Here is a 19838-nt window from a genome sequence, read left to right as displayed (position 1 = left end):
GGTGCTGGGTGATTTGACCTGAAAATGAGCCTCGATTTCGCGCTTCTTTATCCCGTACCGAAACGGTTTTCCTAAGGTCCATCCTGGCGTTTTTCTGGATCTCTTGGTCTAAAAATTTCCAGTGACTTGGTATTTTGCTTTTGTGAATTGAAGCAACTATTCATTGGTCTGGAATCCAGTCCTAGAGCAAGGAGAATCCCAAGTATAAGGAGACTTCAATCCAGGACACATTCATTAACCATTCTCCATACTCAAAAGACACTCTTGTCTACTGAGGAAAGGCGATGTGCAATTTCAATAAAATAAGAGAAAAAAAACACAAGGAAAGACTACAAAGAAATCTTTGAAAATAGAGCTTTGTACTAGTTTTAAAAGCATTTGGCATATTCATGAGGCAATAAAGGGAGAAGAGCAGGGATTTATGCATTCGAAGATTACCGCCTTTTACTAGGCAGTGAGCAGAGGAAACAGATTTTATTTTATTTTTGCCATTTCTTGGGCTGCTCTCACGGCATATGGAAGTTCCCAGGCTAGGGGGTCGAATCGGAGCTGTAGCTGCCAGCCTATGCCAGAGCCACAGAAAGGCGGGATCCGAGCTGCGTCTGCGACCTACAGCACAGCTCACGGCAATGCCGGATCCTCAACCCACTGAGCAAGGGCTGGGATCGAACCCGCAACCTCATGTTCCTAGTCGGATTCGTTAACCGCTGCTCCACGACGGGAACTCCAGGAAACAGATTTTAAACCAGACTTAAATCTCGTTCTCCAGTTGGTAACCAGGCATATGGTTAATTTAATACCCACAGAAATTAAAACAGAAGCTCTGTGGGAGCATAACCTTCAAAAAACAGACTAGGGTGGGGGACTCCAGGGAGATTTCATTGGCTTTCAACAAAGGCCATAGCCGCTTACTCTGCAGAAGACAGGGTCGCAAACAAGAGAATTGGGGGCATCGATCCCATATGCAGAATAAAGGCTGTAAATGAAGAGCTGGAAGCTTGGTCTTCAGCTGGGGAGCAACACCCGAGACTGGGGTATGTCGCAGAGCATGCCGGGGACTGTAGTCGGGGACGTACCGCTGCATTGCCCCCCCACCGGGAGCATCAGGTGGGGACCGCAGCTCGACCGCCGCCTCCTGCAAGAGACCTTGCTACAAGATGAGATTGGCTCCACCTTTTTGAGCTTCGGAGTTTCCAAGAGCAACGAGGAGGGGGGTGGGAGATTTCGCAGTTACCCTGGAGACGCGCTCCCGCCCGCCCCTAGCTGCGGGATGCCCTAGATGTCCTTATTAGGACAAGAGACTAGAGGGGGCGGGTCCAATCCGAACGCCTGCTGGAGGCTCCTTATAAGGCAGCGTCAGGCGGGAGGCGGGAGTGCGGAGCCGGCCGGGGGGTGCGGGATCGAGGCTGGGCGGAGTCTGAAGGGGCAGGCCTGGAGCTCGGGCGCCCGCCTCTCCACTCCCGAAAGGCCCCAGACCCACACCTCGCCACTTCCGGTATGGCAGATGTCGGCTGCTGTAACTTGCTGGCGAGACTCTCGTGCTCAAGTGGAACCCCCTTTGCATAGTTCCCATCTTAACCTTCCTGAGAGTCCCCCACCTCCAACGAGTCACAAGAACGATGAAGTGTTCTTCCCTTGTCCGTATTTCTCACCCCCGGGTTGCTACCCCGAATCCAACAACATGCCCATGTCAGCCCCTCCCACATGCCTCGATGTCCAGCACCTCCTACTTGTCCCCTTTCTGTTTGTCTACTGTCTCCCTCTCCCTGTCCTCCCAGCTTTGGCCTTCCCTGCACGTCCTCGTCTTCGCGCCCCTCCCCCACTGCTCTGGATGGGGAGGCCCACATGGGATCACCATTTCCTCGGAGGGTCTTTCAGCTCTTTCTGCGTTACCTTTGTGTCCTCATTCCTAATGTCCTTCCTACAAAAACAACTGAACCCATCTGCTTCCCCATCCTCCCACCTCTCGGATTCTTCACTAGGCCAGTTTCTCCAGCGTCCTCCGCTAGAGCCAGTCTGAAACCAACAGCCTCGGGTTACTCATTTAAGCCCGGCCCGGCCAGACCTCCCAGTCATAGGGGGCGCTGTGCACCCTCTTCTCTCCTGTACAAAAAGGACTCCCGCTCTCGAATCCGGGGTAGATGGAAGGGGCGGGTCCAGGCCTGGGTTCGGCGCGTCCAAAAGGCTGGTCCTGTGCCGGAGCAACAGGAGAGCGAAAGGCGGTAGACACTACGTGCGGCACCAACCTCTTAGAGTGCAGAGGCGGGGAGGGCAGCAGAAGGCCGTCCTCTGGTTAGTGACCCGCGTGGGACCACGTGACTGCAGAGGGCCCGCCTCCGCCGCCGGAACCAGGTGTTCGAATCCCGTTTCCAGAACTGGCGGCGTCCCAGTCCTGCCGCCGTGAGGCGCCAGAGGACCCGCCCGGGCGCTGATGGCAGCACCGGTCCGCCTGGGTCGGAAACGCCCGCTGCCGCTTTGCCCAAACCCGCTTTTCGTACGCTGGCTGACCGAGTGGCGGGACGAGGCCGCCAGCAGGGGGCGCCGCACTCAATTCGTGTTTCAGAAGGTGGGTTCTGACCGGACCTGAAGGTGGGGCAGGTGCTGGCGGGGCCAGACAATCAGGCACCTCCCCAGCCCCGCGACCCAGCACTGTACCCGCTACCCACCCACCCCACCCTAGGCGCTGCGCTCCCTCCGGCGGTACCCACTGCCCCTGCGCAGCGGCAAGGAAGCTAAGATCCTACAGCACTTTGGAGACGGGCTCTGCCGAATGCTGGACCAGCGGCTGCAGCAACACAGAACATCAGGTGGTGAGTGCTGAGGCCAGGAGGCCTTGGTCCCTTGAGCCTCCCCCAGGCGTAGCCTCCGTCACCACCACCGGGGATACCGTCTGTACCTTCAGGCTCCCCACTCCTGTCCAAGTTGCTGTTTGAAGTCGGGCTCGTGGCTGATTCTTTGACTGCTCTCAGCAGCCGCTTGAACTGGTGGCCTCCCAGACCAGTCTGCCGAGTTCCAGGGTCTGGGGTTGACTCTCTTCTGCTCCCTCAGGTGACCATGCCCCAGGATCACCATCTGGACGGAAGAGTCCAGCCCGGGAAAGGCCACCTGCTGAAGTCCAGGACTCCTCCATGCCAGTAAGGAGGGGGCAGCAGGAGCCCAGGGAAAAGTGGGAGCAGCGGGAGTAAGAGTTCTCTGGCTTGGAGGACTTAGCAGAGCTGGGTGAAGATCCCCCACCCATGTGACACTTGTCTCTGGGTGAATGACTCGTTCTGTCTGATGCTTAGTTTTCTCATCTGTAGGTGTGGATGTTGATTTATAATAAAGTCCGTTGAGTGAGTCCTGCGATTAAGCTTTTCAGGGGGCCAAGCCCAGTAAAGTTGTGGAACATGCTGCTGTTGTGTTTTCTTGCCTTACCTCTTCTGTCCTGCAGTGGGTGGTAGAACCCAGGCTGGACCAGGCAGATTACACACACACACACACACACACACACACACACACACGCACGCACACGCATCATTCCCACCCCCAAAGTGGCTACTGTCTTATCCCAACTTTGCAGGAGACCATCCCATCACATGGCCTGTTTTATAGATAGAGAAACTCGAGAGGCAGCTGAGTGACTTGCCCAGGGCTACATAGTCCACTGAGGTGGAACCTGAACCTCAGCTCTGCCAGGGAATCTGTCCACAACAGCTGGCTGGCTTTTGTGTTCACATCTCCCCTATACCTTTCAGGTCCCGACCCAGCGCAAAGCAGGGGGCCCTGGCAGCTACTGGCCAGCTCGGCACTCAGGAGCGCGAGCGGTACTGCTGCTACTGTACAGGGAACACCTGGTGAGTGTCCGGCCACCCCGGGAGTCAGGGGAACAGGCGGTGGGAGTGAGGCTCCTGGAGGAGGCCAGCTCAGGCCCTGAACCTACCTTGGTTCTGTTTTTGCCTTGGTTACAGAATCCTAGCGGCCATGGCTTCCTAACCAAGGAGGAGCTGCTGCAGGGCTGTGCCCAGAAGGCTCCGAGGGTGAGCACCAGGGTGGGGGGGGGATGGAGCCAGGTGACTCTGGATCCCACTCTGAGCCCAGCAGAAGCCACCCCCTTTGTGGGGCACAGGGAGCTCTCTGAGGGTCTCCTCCCCTGTGAACAGGTAGCCCCTGGAAGCGCTCAGCCCTGGCCAGCCCTCCGCTCCCTCCTCCACAGGAACCTGGTTTTCAGGACACACCGGCCAGCTAGGTGGGCTGACAACATGGGATGCAGGAGGGGGGCCAGGGGAGCGCGTGTGATGTGTGAGGGTGGCCCTGCAGTTGGAGATGAACTTGTTGCGGGCCTGAGGAATGGCCCTGGGCAGGTCCAGAGGAAGCTGATTTGGGGGCAAGAACACGGCCAGCAGGAAGGGGGTTGGGGACCCGCTGGATTTGTTGTGTAGGGTCACCAAGGTTGGGGAGCAGGCGGGAGAGCCCGCCAAGTGTGAGTGAAGAAGGGAGATCTGTATTCCTTTTCTCCGCTTCCCAGGTACTCACTGACCCCGGAGGGTCTGGAGCTGGCCCAGAGGCTGGCAGAGTCAGAGGGCCTGAGCTCGCTGAATGTGGGCACCGCGCCAGAGGAGTCCCCTGGGGAGGAGCCAGAAGTGCCAGGAGCGGCCTCAGCTGAGCTGTGAGGAGGAGGAGAGGGAGAGGGAGAACCAGGGGAGCAGGAGGGGCCCTGAAATGAGGCCAAGACCCCACCCCATCTCCATCAGCCACAGCTGAGCTGGGCTGGGGGCCACGCGGCCCTGGTGCTGGAGTTCTGGCCTCACCCCAGCCCACCCCCACCCCCACTCCCCCCCTAGTGGCGCCAGCGAAGGGAGTGATGAGCAGCCAGCCCTGGAGCTGGGGCCTGGAGAGTACAGGGTGCTCTTGTGCGTGGACATTGGCGAGACCAGGGGGTAAGTGAGGCGGGGGCAGCGGAGGAGAGGCTGCGGGGCTGGCCCTGGCCTCTCTGACTCCGGCCTCTCGCTGTGCAATTCCAGGGCGGGCCACAGGCCAGAGCTGCTCCGAGAGCTGCAGCGGCTGCGAGTGACCCACACGGTGCGGAAGCTACACGTTGGGGACTTCGTGTGGGTGGCACAGGAGACCAGTCCCAGAGACCCCGGTAAAAGGCACACATGGGCAGTGGGTGTCAGAGGCAGGGCCTGGTGGGCGAGGGGACGCGACGCGGGCCAACAGGAGCCCTCTTGGCCTTTCGGCAGCAAGACCCAGGGAACTAGTCCTGGACCACATCGTGGAGCGGAAAAGGCTGGATGACCTGTGCCGCAGCATCATCGATGGCCGCTTCCGGGAGCAGAAGGTGCCCGTGCGCGCGAGCCTCGCTGCTCTCCCTGTTCCCTGCCTGCTCGGGGAGCTTCTGAGGGTCTCCTCCTTCAGCCGCTAGAGCTATGGCAGGGCAGGCCCAAATCAGCCCCCTTGGGCCCTCCCAGGCCCCCAGCAGGTGTGCAGGGTCTCTGCGCTGGGCCGAGGAACGTCCTGAAGACCCTGAGGGCGTGCGGCCCCTGCGCTCCAGGCAGACAGGGCTCCAGCCTCCAGGAGTGGGACCACGGCTTTGGGTCCGCCTGCTGGCTGCGGGGCTGGCCCTGTAATCAGGCCGCGTGCAGGCCCGGGGTGGCGAGGGCCTTCCACACAAGGCGAACAGCACAAGCAAAGGGGCGGGGCCGCTCTGAGGCAGGTGGATTGGCTAGGAGGACGAGGAGGTGGATTGGTGGGACCGGGGTCCGTGACAGTTTTGAGGGTGACATGATGGACACTCGGCACATGGCCGTCCAGGCCTGACCCTCCCTGTCTGCCTGCCCAGTTCCGGCTGAAGCGCTGTGGCCTGGGGCACCCAGTATACCTCGTGGAGGAGCATGGCTCGGGGCAGAACCTCAGCCTTCCCGAGAGCACGCTGCTGCAGGCTGTCACCAACACTCAGGTGAGCCGGGAGGGCAGGGCCAGGCGGGCAGGGACCCCGCAGCCCATGGCTCCGCTCAGGAGCCACTTTCCCTCCCTGGATCGTCTCCCCCAGGTCATTGATGGCTTCTTTGTGAAGCGCACGGCGGACATTAAGGAGTCAGCTGCTTACCTGGCCCTCTTGACAAGGGGCCTGCAGAGACTCTACCAGGTGAGCAGGGCCGTGTGGCCGGCGCTGGCCCCCGCCCAGGCCCTGGGCTCGCTCAGGGAAGGTGAGGAGAATGAGACCCCTGATTCTCAGGCTGGCCCGCTGAGGCCTAGGATGGGGTCCCTTGAAGCCTAGGATGGGGCCGTGGGGCCAGGTGGGACTGGGGGTTGTGCCCTAGAGCTCCGGCTTGGCCTCAGCCCCCTCTTCTCTTAGGGCCACACCCTCCGCAGTCGCCCCTGGGGACCCCCAGAGGACCCTGTATCAGGGGCTGGGCCCCCCCCAAACCCTCTCTGCTCACTTCTCACCTTTAATGAGTTCAACACGGGAGCCATGAAGAACAAGGTACGTCCTCTCCCAGCTCCTCCTTCTGAGGTCCGAGGTCTGGCCCTGGGCCCTAGGCCGCCCCTGATTCGTCCTCCCCCGCCCCCAGGCCCAGTCTGTGCGGGAGGTGTTTGCCAGGCAGCTGATGCAGGTGCGTGGAGTGAGCGGGGAGAAGGCAGCCGCACTGGTGGATCGGTACAGTACCCCTGCCAGGTAGGCCCCCACGGAGCCCCTGTGCTCTGCCCGCATGGAGTTCGGCTCAGCCAGCGTTTTGTGGGGTGGTCTGGCTCTGTGAGGGCTGGATAGCCCCAGCTGACACCCGGGAGTTCACAGAGGGCAGGTGGTGGGGAAGGGCCAGTGGGCAGCAAACAGATTCTCAGGCATTGGGAGCAGGGAGGGGGCCATTCCACCTGGCGCATCATGGGTGGCTTCCTGGAGGAGGGCGTGGGCCATGAAGACTGGGCCAAGCACAGCCGTGCTTGGAAAACATTTGGAGGAGCATGAAAAGATGGAACAGGGCCTTAAATGCCAGGTTCGGGAAGAGTGGCCGTGGTCCTGACTCCTCTAATGACCTGTGCTGACCCCTTCCTGCCTGTCTCCCGTGATGCTGGCCCGAGCTGCTCAGGGGGGGCCAGGAGTCAGCCATTGCCAAGACTTAGAAACTCAGGCTCTCTCCACTCCACTCCCAGCCTGCTGGCCGCCTACGACGCCTGTGCCACCTCGAAGGAACAGGAGATGCTGCTGAGCACTATCAAGTGTGGGCCACTGCAGCGGTGAGGGCAAGGGCCAGGACCCAGCGGAGTAGGTGGGGCTGGGGTTACCCTGGCCAGGGCTCTGACCCTTACCTGCCTCTCTCTTCGTGCAGGAATCTGGGGCCCGCTCTGAGCAGGACCTTGTCACAGCTCTACTGCACCTCTGGCCCCCTGACCTGAGCCATGGCATGGGACAGGCCCCAGCCCCCTCTTCTCAGGCTCACCAGCCTTTTAATCAGAATCTTTGGGCTGCAGTAAAAATCTAAGTGCTTGCAGCTTTCTGTGTTACGGAGGCGACGCCAGGCCCCAGGGATCTTGTGAGATAGCCAGCCAGAAACTGCCAACACTCTCTGGTCCAAGGGTTTTTAAACTGAGCTCCTTAATTAGCTATAATGGAAAAAAATAAAAAGCATTATAAAAAAAATAAAACCCATTCTGCCAATAAAATATAAAAAAATAAAAGTAAGTCAAACATAAATAAATAAATAAATAAATAAATGAACTGAGCTCCTCAGCAGGGCCCTTGGGGTGCTCCCTGGCAGAGCCCTCAGACCGCCCGGGAGACGGAATCAGTGAGGCGTTGCAACTTTGAATCTAGTTTATATCATCAGAGTTCCCCGATCCAATAAAACTTGCTTTGATAAGAGGTTCTGTAGCTTGGAACAGAAACGTCTGAAAAGCACTCACAGTCCGATTGCCTCATCTCAGGGACCAGGGAACCGAGGTCCAGGGAGCTACTAGCGTTTGTCCAAATTGAGAGTTTGAGGCCAAGCTAGGATTGAAACCAGGGCCTCCTGGCACTGTCTAGAGCTGGATTTTTCAGGCCCCCTGCAGACCGGCCAAGCCCGAGTCTCTGGGCTAAAGCCTGGACTCAGCAGCCTCCTGACTTCCCCCTTCGCAGGGTGCTCCTGAGGCCCATGGTCTGTAGGCCAGTCCCGGCCTTGGGGATGCAGCTTCTGTCAGTGCCCCCCCCCAACCCGGCCTGGGTGGAGACACCCCCCCCATCTTTTGGTGGGCCTGGCCCACCTCCCACGAGCCTGGCCTTTGCCCGCTCTGGGGTTCACTGCGATGTGACCCGCCCACCTCAGCCACCAGGACGCCTTCTTTGTCCCTTTATTGCCTCTGTCTCTGCCCCTCGAAACAGCATCTTCCCTTTTAGCAGAACACAGTCATCCCTGAGCCCCAGGCTCCTCGGCGGCAGGGAACCTCCCCCTCCCCGAGGGCTGCCCCCCGCTCCTCAGAAGGCGTAGGCCCCCACGAAGACGGTGAGTCTCAGCACGGAGCTGGCCCGGTAGCTCATGAGGGAGTTCATGGTGACCATCTCGAGGTCCAGCACGTATTCCCGGGGGCCCGTCACAGGCCGGGCGAGGACCAGCATGGCGCTGACGTTGTTGATTTGCTGCGGGGTACAGTGGGTGGGGGACAGGTAGATCGGGTCAACCTACGCCCCAGGACCACCTCCCTGCCCCGGGTCTTTGACCCACAGCCAGTTGGCTGTGAAGTGGAGAGAGCCCAGGCCAGCCCGTGACCCCGGCTCTCAGCCGGCTCCGCCACTCCCTTGACATCTCCAGCACCCAGGCTCCTGCCCACAGAAGGGTCCCCCTGGTGCTCTTCCCCCCCTTTGTAGCTAGTTCTTTTGTCTGACCAGCATCAGCTGATGATTCAGGGCCAGGTTTCAGACTCTTGGGAGCGGTGGGGCCTTTGGTGACCTGGAGCAGGCAGACTCACCTTCAAAGTACTCAGCTTCAGAAAGAAAACCAACACGGCATGCAGACAAACCCTTGCACGCGTCTCACTGCGAGTCCTGTCTGAACCCCTCCCTCCTAACAGCCCCACCAGCAGAGAGCTGGATTCGCAGACCCCAGGCTCCTGCACCGACCCCGGCTGCCTCTCTCTCCAAGACCCAGCTCCACATGGCCACCCTTCCCAGCCTCTGCTGTGCGTTACCTCCGAAGGCCTCTCGTGCCAGTTGCTTGTTCTAAGGGTGAAGCAGTTGAGGCCAGATACACAGACCAGTACAGAGACTCAAAGCCCAGTATCTGGGTGCCTTGCTAGATGGCATTCAACAATCTGTAGTTCGTTTGTACCAAGGGGATTTAGAACATCCCTTCCTTTCTGCAGGAAGTCTGACGCCCCCCCACCCCATCCCCACCCCGGCCCCATGGGACTTAGAGAAGGGGCAGGGCTTGGTGGCAGAGGTGAATCTCCCACTTAAGTTTTCCCGGAATTTAATTTTGGATCATGTGTCAGTTGAGAGGTGGGTTAGGGGAAAGCCTTACCCTGATGTAGAAGTCTCCCTGTGAGTTTCCAGCACGGATCTGAAAGGCATTGTAGGCGCCGGGGTAGACCGAGGTCGCTTGGATCTGGAACACGTCAGCGGGTACGCTCCGCTCCGAGGTGATGCTCATGTAGCGGTGCACTATGGACGAGGGCTGCTCCCGGCACAGGGGGTTGGAGGCCGGACAGAGGCAGCGACTGAAGACCCCAAGATGGGGACATGAATGAGGTCCTCGCCCAGCCTCCAAATTTGGCTCACCCCATAGGGATCCCCAAAGCACCCTCCCACTCCTCTTAACAGCTAGAGTGGTGCAGTCATGAAGGACTGCAACTCCCATCAGCCCTTGGTGCACTTGCCAGCCTGAAGAGGCGCCAGCCAGCTGCAGAGCTTTCTGGGAGTTGTAGTTTCTACTCTGGGCTGGCATCAAGTTGACTCACTTGTCAGACACCTGGACGTAGGGCTCCACGCAGCGGTTGGTGTCCACGCAGCGGTAGCCCCCATGGAAGTTGACACAAGTTTGGGCCTCCGAGCACTGGTGCGCACCCGACTCACATTCATCAATGTCTGTGCCAGGGGAGAGGGGCTGGAACCCGAATGTCAGGCCACCAGCCCCTGACACCACCCTGCCCGCTCCCCCCGCGCAACCTGTACCTTGGCACAGGCGTGTGGCCAGCAGCTGGTAGCCCTGTGGGCAGTGGCAGGAGAAGCGGCCTGGCTCGTTGACACAGCGGTACTGGCAGAGGTAACTGGAGTAACTGCACTCATCGATATCTGAGGGGGAGCGAGGATGAGGCCTGAGCCACGGCCATCCTCTCAGCGCAGCCCCACACACGCTCATCGAGAGAGCCCAGCCCCAGGCCAGGCTCAGTGTAGGAAGACAGAGGCGGAGGAGATCAGCCCTGCAGAGCTCGGAAGGGGAAAGAGGATTCAAGAAAGTTCTGCCCAGGAGTTCCCTGGTGGCCTAGCAGTTCAGGAGTTCCCTGGTGGCCTAGCAGTTAAGGAGCCGGTGTTGTCACTGCAGTGTCTCGGGTCACTGCACTAGCGAGGGTTCAATCCCTGGCCTGGGAACTTCTGCATGCTGCAGGTGTGACAAAAAAAGAAAGAAAGAAAGAAAGAAAAGGTTTGCCCAGCTCACAGACCCCTCTCTCTGTCCCAGGACTAGAAGATAGTAAATAAGAGCACTGGGAGGAGTTCCTGTCATGGCGCAGCGGAAACGAATCTGACTAGGAACCGTGAGGTTGTGGGTTCGGTCCCTGGCCTCGCTCGGTGGGTTAAGGATCCGACGTTGCTGCTGTGAGCTGTGGTGTAGTTCGCAGACGCAACTCCGATCCCGCGTTGCTGTGGCTGTGGTGTAGGCGGGCAGCTGTAGCTCTGATTCAACCCTTAGCCTGGGGCCTTACATATGCCTCAGGTGCGGCCCTAAAAAAAGGGAAAAAAAAAAAAAAAAGCACTGGGAATCTCAAGATTTGCATTTAAATCCTACTGGCTGAATTTGGGGGACCTTAATTTCCCTCTCAATAAAATTAGGGGTTAGAGTGGGTGAGCCTTTTTATTTTATTTTATTTTTTTGTCTTTTCTAGGGCCGCTCCTGAGGCATATGGAGGTTCCCAGGCTAGGGGTCTAATCGGAGCTGTAGCCACCAGCCTACGCCAGAGCAACGCGGGATCTGAGCTGCGTCTGCGACCTACACCACAGCTCACGGCAACGCCAGATCCTTAACCCACTGAGCAAGGCTAGGGACCGAACCCCCAACCTCATGGTTCCTAGTCAGATTTGTTAACCACCGAGCCACGACAGGAACTCCGAGAGTGGGTGAGCTTTGAGGCGTCTCAGTCTGCTCCGGTTTTCAGTACTTTGCCTGATTCCTGCAACCTACAATCAGCCAGGGCACAGTCACCTCCTGCCAACTGTGAGCAGCACAGGCAAGAGCCAGGTTTTCTCTGTGCCCCTCATGCTGCCTGGCCCTGAGTGCTCTTACTTGGCAGCAAAGCGTAAAGAACAACAGAAACAGGTTACAAGGCTGGTGACATGGCGTGAGATAGTGCCCTGGCCACGTGGCACCCTTAGCTGTGTGACCCTGGGCAAGTCACTTAACCTCTCTTCCTTGAAGTACTTTATCTTATTTTTTGTGATTCTCCCAATGAAATGCGGGCATTGTTACTGTCAGCTTGAAGGAGGAAAAACACATTTACCTCATAGGATTGTTGGCTGGATTAAAAGAGGCTGAGTATGTGAGAGCAGCACACTGCACAGGGCAGGTTCTCAATAAATGCTACTCCACTTTATTTTTTTTTTACTTTTAATTTTTTTTGTGCTTTTTAGAGCCACACCAATGGCATATGGAAGTTCTCAGGCCAGGGATCGAACTGGTGCTACATCTGTTGGCCTAGACCCCAGCCACAGCAACTCGGGATCTGAGCCTCGTCTGTGACCTATACTACAGCTCCTGGCAATGCCAGATCCCTAACCCACAGAGTGAGGACAGGGATCGAACCCGCATCCTCACGGATCCTAGTCAGGTTCATCAACCCCTGAGCCACAAAGGGAACTCCAATGCTAGGACACTTTAAAACGCAGCTGCCTGGGACTCGATAGAGGCTGACTGTTGTACTTTCCCCAATGAATCCTCAAGAAAACCCATTCTACAGAAGAGACAGGCTCAGAATATGACTTGCCCCGGCTCAGGACTCACATACACATCAGCCTGATGCCTTTGCCCAGTCTCCCTGCTGAGCTTCTGTGGGGAACCTAATTGTTCCCTCTGTGCCTTCCCCAGGGGGCTGGGAGTTCCGGTGGGCAGCTCTGCAGGTGCCCTGCCACCAGCTGGGGCGAACTACACAGGAGGCGTACGGGGGCGGAGTGGAAGGGACATGGTGGCATCAAATGGAGGAACGCATGGCAGGGGTGGGGCTCTTACCACTGCAGGAGAAGCCATCCCGGTGCAGCTCATAGCCCTGGTGGCAGCGACACAGGAAGGTCCCATAGGAGTTGAAGCATCGCTGCTCACACGGAGCCCCCATGTCACATTCGTTCACATCTGAGGGTGCCGGGGAAAACGGGGAGGGGTGAAAGCCAAGGAGCATCCCAGAGCCCCCACTTCCCCTGGGTTGGTCAGGAAGGGAGCTGGCCCACCCCACACCACCCTGCCCAGGACCCAGGAGCCTGGCTCGGCCCAGCCTCACCCACACAGGAGCGGTTGTTGGGCCCCAGCTGGAAGCCTGGTTCACACTGGCAGCGAAAGGAGCCCGGCAGGTTCACGCAGCGGTGCTGGCAGTAGCGGTACCGGCATTCGTCTATATCTGGGAGGAGGTGGGGAAGGCTGGCTGAGGGCAGAAGTCAGGTGGGGCCCACGCCGCCTGGGACTCAAGGCTTTATCACCCACAGCCTTCTCTGTGTCTCGGGGCGGGGCTGGACTGGGCCGGGTCAGCCGGGACTCACACATACAGTCCTGAGTCTTATGACAGTAGAGTAGAGGTGGCAGGGGGCTGGGGTGAAATCTGGGTGGGGTGGAATGGGGTCAGGTGCTAGGGTGAGAGCCAGCAGGCCAGGGGCACCGAGCAGGGTTGAAGAGACCCTTCCGCAGACTCACCCACACATTCGGGTCCTATCTTGCGGTAGCCGTCGGGGCAGGTGCATTGGTAGGAGCCAGGCAGGTTGTGGCAGTCCTGGCTCGGGCGGCAGTCGTGCAGGGCTTGGGCACACTCGTCCACGTCTGCAGGAGACACCACTCAGCCCCTACCTGGGAGCCCACACCTCAACGTGGGAGGACACAGGCCAGATACCGCTCACGTGGGTGTGTGGGTGACTGACACCCCCAAAACAGGAACGCACAGCCCACCCAACAGCACAAATAAGAATCTGCTGGTCTGGAGTCCCTGGGATATCGGCACCCCTACCCTGGGAGACCCCATGTCAGGGAAGCAGAGGAAATAAGGCCCTGTCCATGCTCCCAGGAACACTGATTGATTCCAGAACCTTCTTCTGAGGCCTATAGCACCCAGGAGTGGGGTGCAAACCAGGAAAGGGGAAGAGGCTGACAGCGAGCGCTCCCGCGGTGCACCTGCAGTGATCAAAAGGAGGATCCCGGAAGCTGGCTGGGCATGGGACGGGAGCTGGGCAGGCCCCCCACAGTGAGGATCTGGACAAGGGGCTGGATATTATTATGCCAGCGGCCCCGAGGAAGCTTTTTATTTTTTTATTTATTTATTTTATTTATTTATTTATTTATTTTGTCTTTTTTGTTGTTGTTGCTATTTCTTGGGCCACTTCCGCGGCATATGGAGGTTCCCAGGCTAGGGGTTGAATTGGGGCTGTAGCCACCGGCCTACGACGCCAGAGCCACAGCAACGCGGGATCCGAGCTGCGTCTGCAACCTACACCACAGCTCACGGCAACGCCGGATCTTTAACCCACTGAGCAAGGGCAGGGACCGAACCCGCAACCTCATGGTTCCTAGTCGGATTCGTTAACCACTGCGCCACGACGGGAACTCCCCCGAGGAAGCTTTTGAGCCAGGGAGGAACATGAGCTGTGAGTTTTTAAAATGCAGTGATAGACACTTGATAGAAGGATTGGAAGCCTCAGCACCAGGGCAACCGACCCTCACTCACCCACGCAGTTCTCTTGCTCATCCGGTTCATAGCCTGGTAGGCAGGGGGTGGCGTGTTCAGCAGGGGACACTGGTGGTGGTGGTCCCTCGCCATGCAGGTCATTGATGACAGCCGCCGAGCGGGGCAGGCACAAGTAGCCCCCGTAGTGGTTGATACATTTCATTTCCCCCTTGCAGGCCTCGGGGATGGTCAGGCATTCATTGACATCTGCGGAGAGGGGCCTGCTGGGCACAGCCAGTCTCCTGGGCTGGCCACGGAGGGGGTGGGCGGCAGGAGCCCAGTGCAGCCTCCTCTAAGCTGCGTGACCCAGGAAGGGCCTTCCCACTCTCCTCAGCTAAGGCTGCCTGCCCAGGACCACTTCCCAGTGCCACCAGGGCTGGTGGCAGGCTGGCTCTTGCTCCACTCACTTCCATTCTCTTATCCCCAAGAGGGTCTCTATGCCGCCCCAGAGCCCTGGTCCCAACTCAGCCCAAGAGTGAGGTGCAGGCCTTCTCGCCCACCCCCGCAGACGCTGCCCTCCCAGGTCACGATGGCACGAAGCTGGGTGGGAAAGTGATTAGAGGAGGTGGCCAGGAACCATGCCTCTGGGCAGCGCCCTGTTGGTCTCTGGACTCCTGGGGGGTGGGAGGAGGCTGTCCCATGTTTTTCTGAGAGGGAGGGGCCTGGATGGCTTCTCCACCCCCAGCTAAGCTGGCCCCCTGAGAACCAGAGCTGGCCACGGCCAGGCAGAGCTGGGCAGGGGACAGGCCACTGACTCCCACAGCAGCTCTCCGTGCTGGAGTTGCAATCCACTTCCTGGTGCTCCAAGCATACTCACCCCGGCAGTGCTGGCTGTCGGGGTCCCACTCATAGCCATCTGTGCATTCCTACAGGGGGACCAGAGGTGGCCAGTGGTCACCCCCTCTCCTCTAACTGACCAGGCCAAGACCAGAGCCCAAGCTTGGCCACCCTCCCCGCCTGCTCCAAACAACAGCTCCAGCTGCTCCACGGACCAGGGGAGGGGAGAACCTGCCCCAGCAGCAGCCACCCCAGGATCCTGGTCTTGGTGTCCCTGCCCAGCCCAGCCCAGGCCAGGGGCTCCACTGTCCCCACCGTGTAGCTGTCGGGCTCCTCCGAATCCTGGGGAGACGCTGCCCCCAAGAGCAACAGCAGCAGCGTCCAGAGCAGTAGAGACCCGGGGAGGCAGGAGGCGAAGGGGAGCATCCTGGGGCTGGGAGGTAGTGAGTGGGGGTCAGGGCGTCTGGGCCACGGATCCCCCATTGCCCGAACCAGGACTCAGAGACCTGGTCCCCGACACCACCCGCCCGGGACTGTGTCTGGGGCTTCGGAGCCTCCCAGGGCCGGGGGTCGACTGATCACGCAGGCCGGGGTTCAGGGCCCACCCGCCCCGGGTCGCCCCGCCCCCGCCCGGTCCCCCAGTGGCTCGGGCCGAGGAGCGCAGGCCTCTGGCTCGGTGCTGACGCCGCCGACTCGGCCGAGACTCTGGCTGGCGCCCTCCCCCCATGGACGGCCACTCACTTGGGCCCGTGACGGCCCGGAGGCCCGCGGCTCCGGCGGCTCGGCTGGCTCCGGTAGTGCCTGCGGGAGACGGACAGGCGGACAGCGCAGCTCCCTGGACGCGCGGCCCCAGGAAGCGCCCCCCGCCCGCCTGCCGCGGCGCGGCCCACCCCGGCGCCTCCGCCCGCCCCTCGGCGGATTCCTGAGCCCGCGCCAGGGGGAGGGACCCCGACCCCCGCTTCTCCGCCCCCGGCCGGCCACAGGCCCCACCCGGTCCCCCGCGGCGCCGCCCGGAGCCGCCTCCCGGCGCCAGGCCAGGGTCCCTTAGCACAGGATCCTGGGGCATTGACCCTGATGTCAAGCCCCCAACTCACTCTGGAGCCCCCAGGCTCTCAGTTTGTGCACCCAAAAATGTCATCCTGCGCACCTAGACCTTACCTAATCTGCACCCCTGGAATTCCTGTGCACCCACATCTTAATGCCAGGGACCCAGACTCTGCGCCTCCCAGAATGTCATCCTGGGCCCTTAGACTCCACCTAACCCTGGAACTTGCAGATCCTCCTCACTCTGCGCCACCAGAGTGTTATTCTGTGCACCCGGACAGTTATTCTGGAAATACCACAACCGCAACTTCATCCAGGGTCCCCAGACCCTCGCCCTGAGAAGAGAGACGCTCCCAGGTCCAGAACCGTCCAGTTCTGTCCCTTCTCCCTTCCATCCCCGGGACTGTCTTCAGCCAGGCGGTCCCTTCACTCCAGGACGGCCTCCCCCGGGCCCTCAGTCCCTGAGGCTACATCAGTTTGGGGCGGGGGCGGCAGTTCACTTTTGGCTCAGAATGAATGGAAGCCCCTGAGAAGTCGAGCAGGGCTGAACTCGGGCGTGCAGGGCTCCAGGGTCCGGGGCCATCACCTTCCTGGCCATCTTCCTACCAATGTCTCCCCCGCACACACCCCACCTCCCTGCCCCGGGCTGTCTGCCTCTTTTCCCAGGGAGACGGAGCGCCTTAAGGGGAGGAGATTGGGCGGAGCTGGCTCCCAGGAAGGGGCGTGGTCTCGCCCTGCCCACGTCTCAGGGCGGGGCCAGACGGGAAAGGGCTGCGTGTCCAGGGAACCCCTGCCTGGAGGCAGATGGCCAGCAGGAACTGTTAAGCCCTTTCCCACCCCAAGTGGTCCTCATAATCGCCCCCTATAGCAGCCCCGCCCGAGGGGGGTGTGTGAAGGAGAGGACATTCCAGGGGGTCCTGAGGTGACCCTTTCGGGTTCAGGGTGAAATGGAGAGCTCCTACCTCCCCTTCCCCCACATCCTCTAAGCAGCCCCCTCTCCCCGCATCCCTGGGGTGAGGGCGGGGGAGGAGGCTAAAAATAATAACTCCTTAAAACCAAAAAGACAGACAATAACAAGTGTCGGGGATGTTAAGGAGAAATTGAAACCTTGAAACGGTCATACACTGTGGGTGGGAATGTAAAGTGGGAGGACTCCTGGGGAAAACAGTCTGGCAGGTTCTCAAAATGTGAACACATGCCCCAGTGATGTCCCGCCTAGGTATACGCCCGGGGCATTGAAAACGTATGTCCACACCAAAAGCCTGTGCACGATGGTCATAGCAACACTAGTCATAAGAACCAAAATACAGGAGTTCCCCTCATGGCTCAGCAGTTAACAAACCCAACTAGCATCCATGAGGTCCTGGGTTTGATCCCTGGCCTTGCTCAGTGGGTTAAGGATCTGGCATTACGTGAGCTGTGGTGTAGGTCAAAGACGTGGCTCAGATCTGGTGTTGCTGTGGTTCTGGCATAGACCAGCAGCTACAGCTCTGATTGGACCCCTAGCCTGGGAACCTCCATGTGCCATGGATGCAGCCGGAAAAAGACAAAAAGACAAAAAAAAAAAAAAAAAAAAAAAAAGGACCGAAATATAGGCGTTCCTACTGTGGCACAACAGAATCAGTGCCATCTCTGGAACGCAGGTTGAATCCTGGCCTGGCACAGTGGGTACCCACATTGCAGTAGCTGCAGCAAACACCGCAACTGACAACTGTGGCTCGGATCTGATCCCTGGCCCAGGAACTCCACGGAGCAGCTAAAAGGAAAAAAAAAGATCCAAAATATAGAAACAATCAAATGTTCATAAATTGATGAATGGATAAACAGAAAGTGGTAATATGATGGAATATTATTCAACCATAAAAAGGAATGAAGTGCTGATGTTTGCTACAACATGAATGAATCTTGAAAATACTACACTGGATGAAAGAAGCCAGACATAAAAGGCCACATATTCCCCTTATGTGACACAACCCAAATAAGTCAGTCTGAGAGACAAACTAGATTAGTGTTTGCCAGGGGAAGGGGAACTGGGAGAATGACTTCCAATCCATATAGAGTTTCCTTTGGGGTGATGACAATGCTCTCAAATTAAATAGTGGTGATGGCTGCACACTTACGCAAATGCATGAAAAACCACTGAACTGTACACTTTGAAATAGTGAATTTTGGAGCTCCTGTTGTGGGTCAGCGGTGACGAACCTGACTAGGATCCATGAGGACGTGGGTTCGATCCCTGGCCTCATTAGTGGTTTAAGGATCCTGCGTTGCCATGAGCTGTGGTGTAGGTTGCAGATGCGGCTCAGATCTGGCGTGGCTGTGGCTGTGGCACAGCTGTAGCCTAGCCTGAGAACTTCCGTGTGCCGTGAATGCAGCCCTTAAAAGAAAAAGTGAATTGTAGGGTATATGAATTATACCTCGGAGTTCTCCTGTGGTGCAGCGGGTTAAGGATCTGGCATTGTCACAGCAGTAGCTTGGGTCACTACTATAGAACAGGTTAAATTCCTGGCGCTGAAACTTCCATGTACCTCAGGCAGACCCCCCAAAATGATAGCTCAATAAAGTTGTTATTTTATTTTTTATTTTTTGCTTTTAAGGGCCGTACCCGCGGCATAAGGAAGTTCCCAGGCTAGGGGTTGGATTGGAGCTGCAGCTGCTGGCCCTGAGTGTCCACGCAGCAGTAGCCCTCGTGGAAGTTGACGTGCAGACCCGGTCTACACCACAGCCACATAACATGGGATCCAAGCTGCATCTGTGACCCACACCACAGCTCACGGCAACCCCGGATCCTAACCCTCTGATCAAGGCCAGGAATCGAACCCACGAGGGAAACGCTTAAAGTTGTTATTTAAAAAAAAATACTCAGGAGTTCCCTGGTGGCTTAGTGGGTTAAGGATCCAGCATCGTCACTACCTTCATGCAAGTTTGATCCCTGGTCTGGGAAATGATGCATGCCGCAGGTATAGCCAAAAAAAAAAAAAACAAAAAACAAAAAACAAAAAAAAAAACCAAAACAAAACAATGATTGTTGATTATCAAGATCTAACCATTCCAGGAACTCATGCAATTCTCCTGCCAAGCCAGGGAAGGGGTGCCATTACCATCCCATTTCACAGATGAGAGGGGCTGGGGTGTGTCCAGGCACAGCCAAGAGGTAAGGACAGGATTTGAACTCAAATCCAAGACTCTCTGGGCTCTTTGCCCTGCAGTAGAGCACAAAGGACCCACCCTTTGAACAGCGACTTTGTGCCAGCCTAGGCGGTTGGTGCTCCACTGATGTTGTCTACTCGAAGGTGTCTTCCGTGCCCCTTAGGGTGAGGAGCTGAAGCTCAGGGGGGAATGTCCGGGTGCACAGTTCCGTGACTCAGACAGCCCAGCTTTGCACTTACGCCTGGGTGTGCCTCCCACTCGGAGTTGCCGCCTCAGAACGCCTCTCCTGTCCCCTCGGGCCCGAATGACTTTCCCTGCCCTCTTCTCTTCTGCTCCAAGTCACCTTGCAAGGCTTTATCTTTGTTTTGTTTTCGTCTTTTTAGGGCTGCACCTGTGGCATATGGAGGTTCCCAGGCTAGGGGTCGAATTGGAGCTATAGATGCGGGCCTGTGCCACAGCCACAGCCACAGCCACGCCAGATCCGAGCCACCATCCGGGATTTACACCACAGCTCACGGCAATGCCGGATCCCCAATCCACTGAACGAGGCCAGGGAGTGAACCCGCAACCTCATGGTTCCTAGTCAGATGCCATGACTGCGCCATGACAGGAACTCCTCAAGGCCTTATCTTGTTGGTATCTCCCTCCTCCTGTGTCCTGAGGTTCTCAAAGGCAGTGAGCCCCCTGAGGCCCTGGCCCAGCCCCCTCTGGGTGCCAGCCTGCAGCTGCAGGTTGAGCAGGTGAATGAATAAATGAGTGATTGGGTGGGGAAGTTCATTCATTCC

At 58.3% G+C, this 19838-nt stretch overlaps 2 protein-coding genes across 5 annotated transcripts; one reads left to right on the top strand and one right to left on the bottom strand.

Moving 5' to 3' along the window:
- On the top strand, positions 491-8446 carry MUS81 (MUS81 structure-specific endonuclease subunit). Of its 4 annotated transcripts, XM_003122526.5 has the most exons (16): positions 491-2566; positions 2681-2810; positions 3049-3134; positions 3735-3833; positions 3948-4016; positions 4140-4225; positions 4505-4645; positions 4821-4916; positions 5001-5122; positions 5220-5317; positions 5819-5935; positions 6029-6124; positions 6335-6463; positions 6552-6655; positions 7132-7215; positions 7308-8446. In XM_003122526.5, the coding sequence occupies exons 1-16, from the start codon at positions 2432-2434 to the stop codon at positions 7372-7374; spliced, it is 1659 nt and encodes a 552-aa protein (XP_003122574.2). In that variant the 5' UTR covers positions 491-2431; the 3' UTR covers positions 7375-8446. The 4 variants fall into 4 exon arrangements, 3 of the variants coding, with proteins under 3 accessions (XP_003122574.2, XP_020938477.1, XP_020938478.1); XM_021082818.1 differs by having other exon boundaries at positions 2159-2566; positions 6335-6655; positions 7308-7624; XM_021082819.1 differs by having other exon boundaries at positions 2159-2566; positions 5819-6124; positions 7308-7624.
- EFEMP2 (EGF containing fibulin like extracellular matrix protein 2) lies at positions 7778-16116 on the bottom strand. Its single transcript, XM_005660679.3, has 12 exons — positions 16018-16116; positions 15601-15660; positions 15175-15292; positions 14900-14948; positions 14083-14289; positions 13062-13184; positions 12655-12771; positions 12390-12509; positions 10124-10243; positions 9910-10036; positions 9474-9669; positions 7778-8593 (listed from the first exon to the last, which is right to left on the bottom strand). Exons 3-12 carry the CDS (start codon positions 15283-15285, stop codon positions 8432-8434), a joined length of 1332 nt encoding a protein of 443 aa, XP_005660736.1. The 5' UTR covers positions 15286-15292; positions 15601-15660; positions 16018-16116; the 3' UTR covers positions 7778-8431.

Source organism: Sus scrofa, chromosome 2 (assembly GCF_000003025.6).
Source record: "Sus scrofa isolate TJ Tabasco breed Duroc chromosome 2, Sscrofa11.1, whole genome shotgun sequence".
In the NCBI taxonomy this organism is placed as follows: Eukaryota; Metazoa; Chordata; class Mammalia; order Artiodactyla; family Suidae; genus Sus; species Sus scrofa.
This window is presented reverse-complemented; position numbering and strand designations above follow the sequence as displayed.

Coding starts and splice junctions, on each gene's coding strand:
- EFEMP2 (XM_005660679.3), bottom strand. CDS start 15,285: ATGCTCCCCTTCGCCTCCTGCCTCCCCGGGTCTCTACTGCTCTGGACG. Junction 12,772..13,061: donor GATAGGACCCGAATGTGTGG/GTGAGTCTGCGG, acceptor ACCTCCTCCCAG/ATATAGACGAATGCCGGTAC. Junction 10,244..12,389: donor GGATGGCTTCTCCTGCAGTG/GTAAGAGCCCCA, acceptor GCTCCCCCTCAG/ATATCGATGAGTGCAGTTAC.
- MUS81 (XM_021082818.1), top strand. CDS start 2,432: ATGGCAGCACCGGTCCGCCTGGGTCGGAAACGCCCGCTGCCGCTTTGC. Junction 4,646..4,820: donor GGAGCGGCCTCAGCTGAGCT/GTGAGGAGGAGG, acceptor CTCCCCCCCTAG/TGGCGCCAGCGAAGGGAGTG. Junction 6,656..7,131: donor CGGTACAGTACCCCTGCCAG/GTAGGCCCCCAC, acceptor CTCCACTCCCAG/CCTGCTGGCCGCCTACGACG.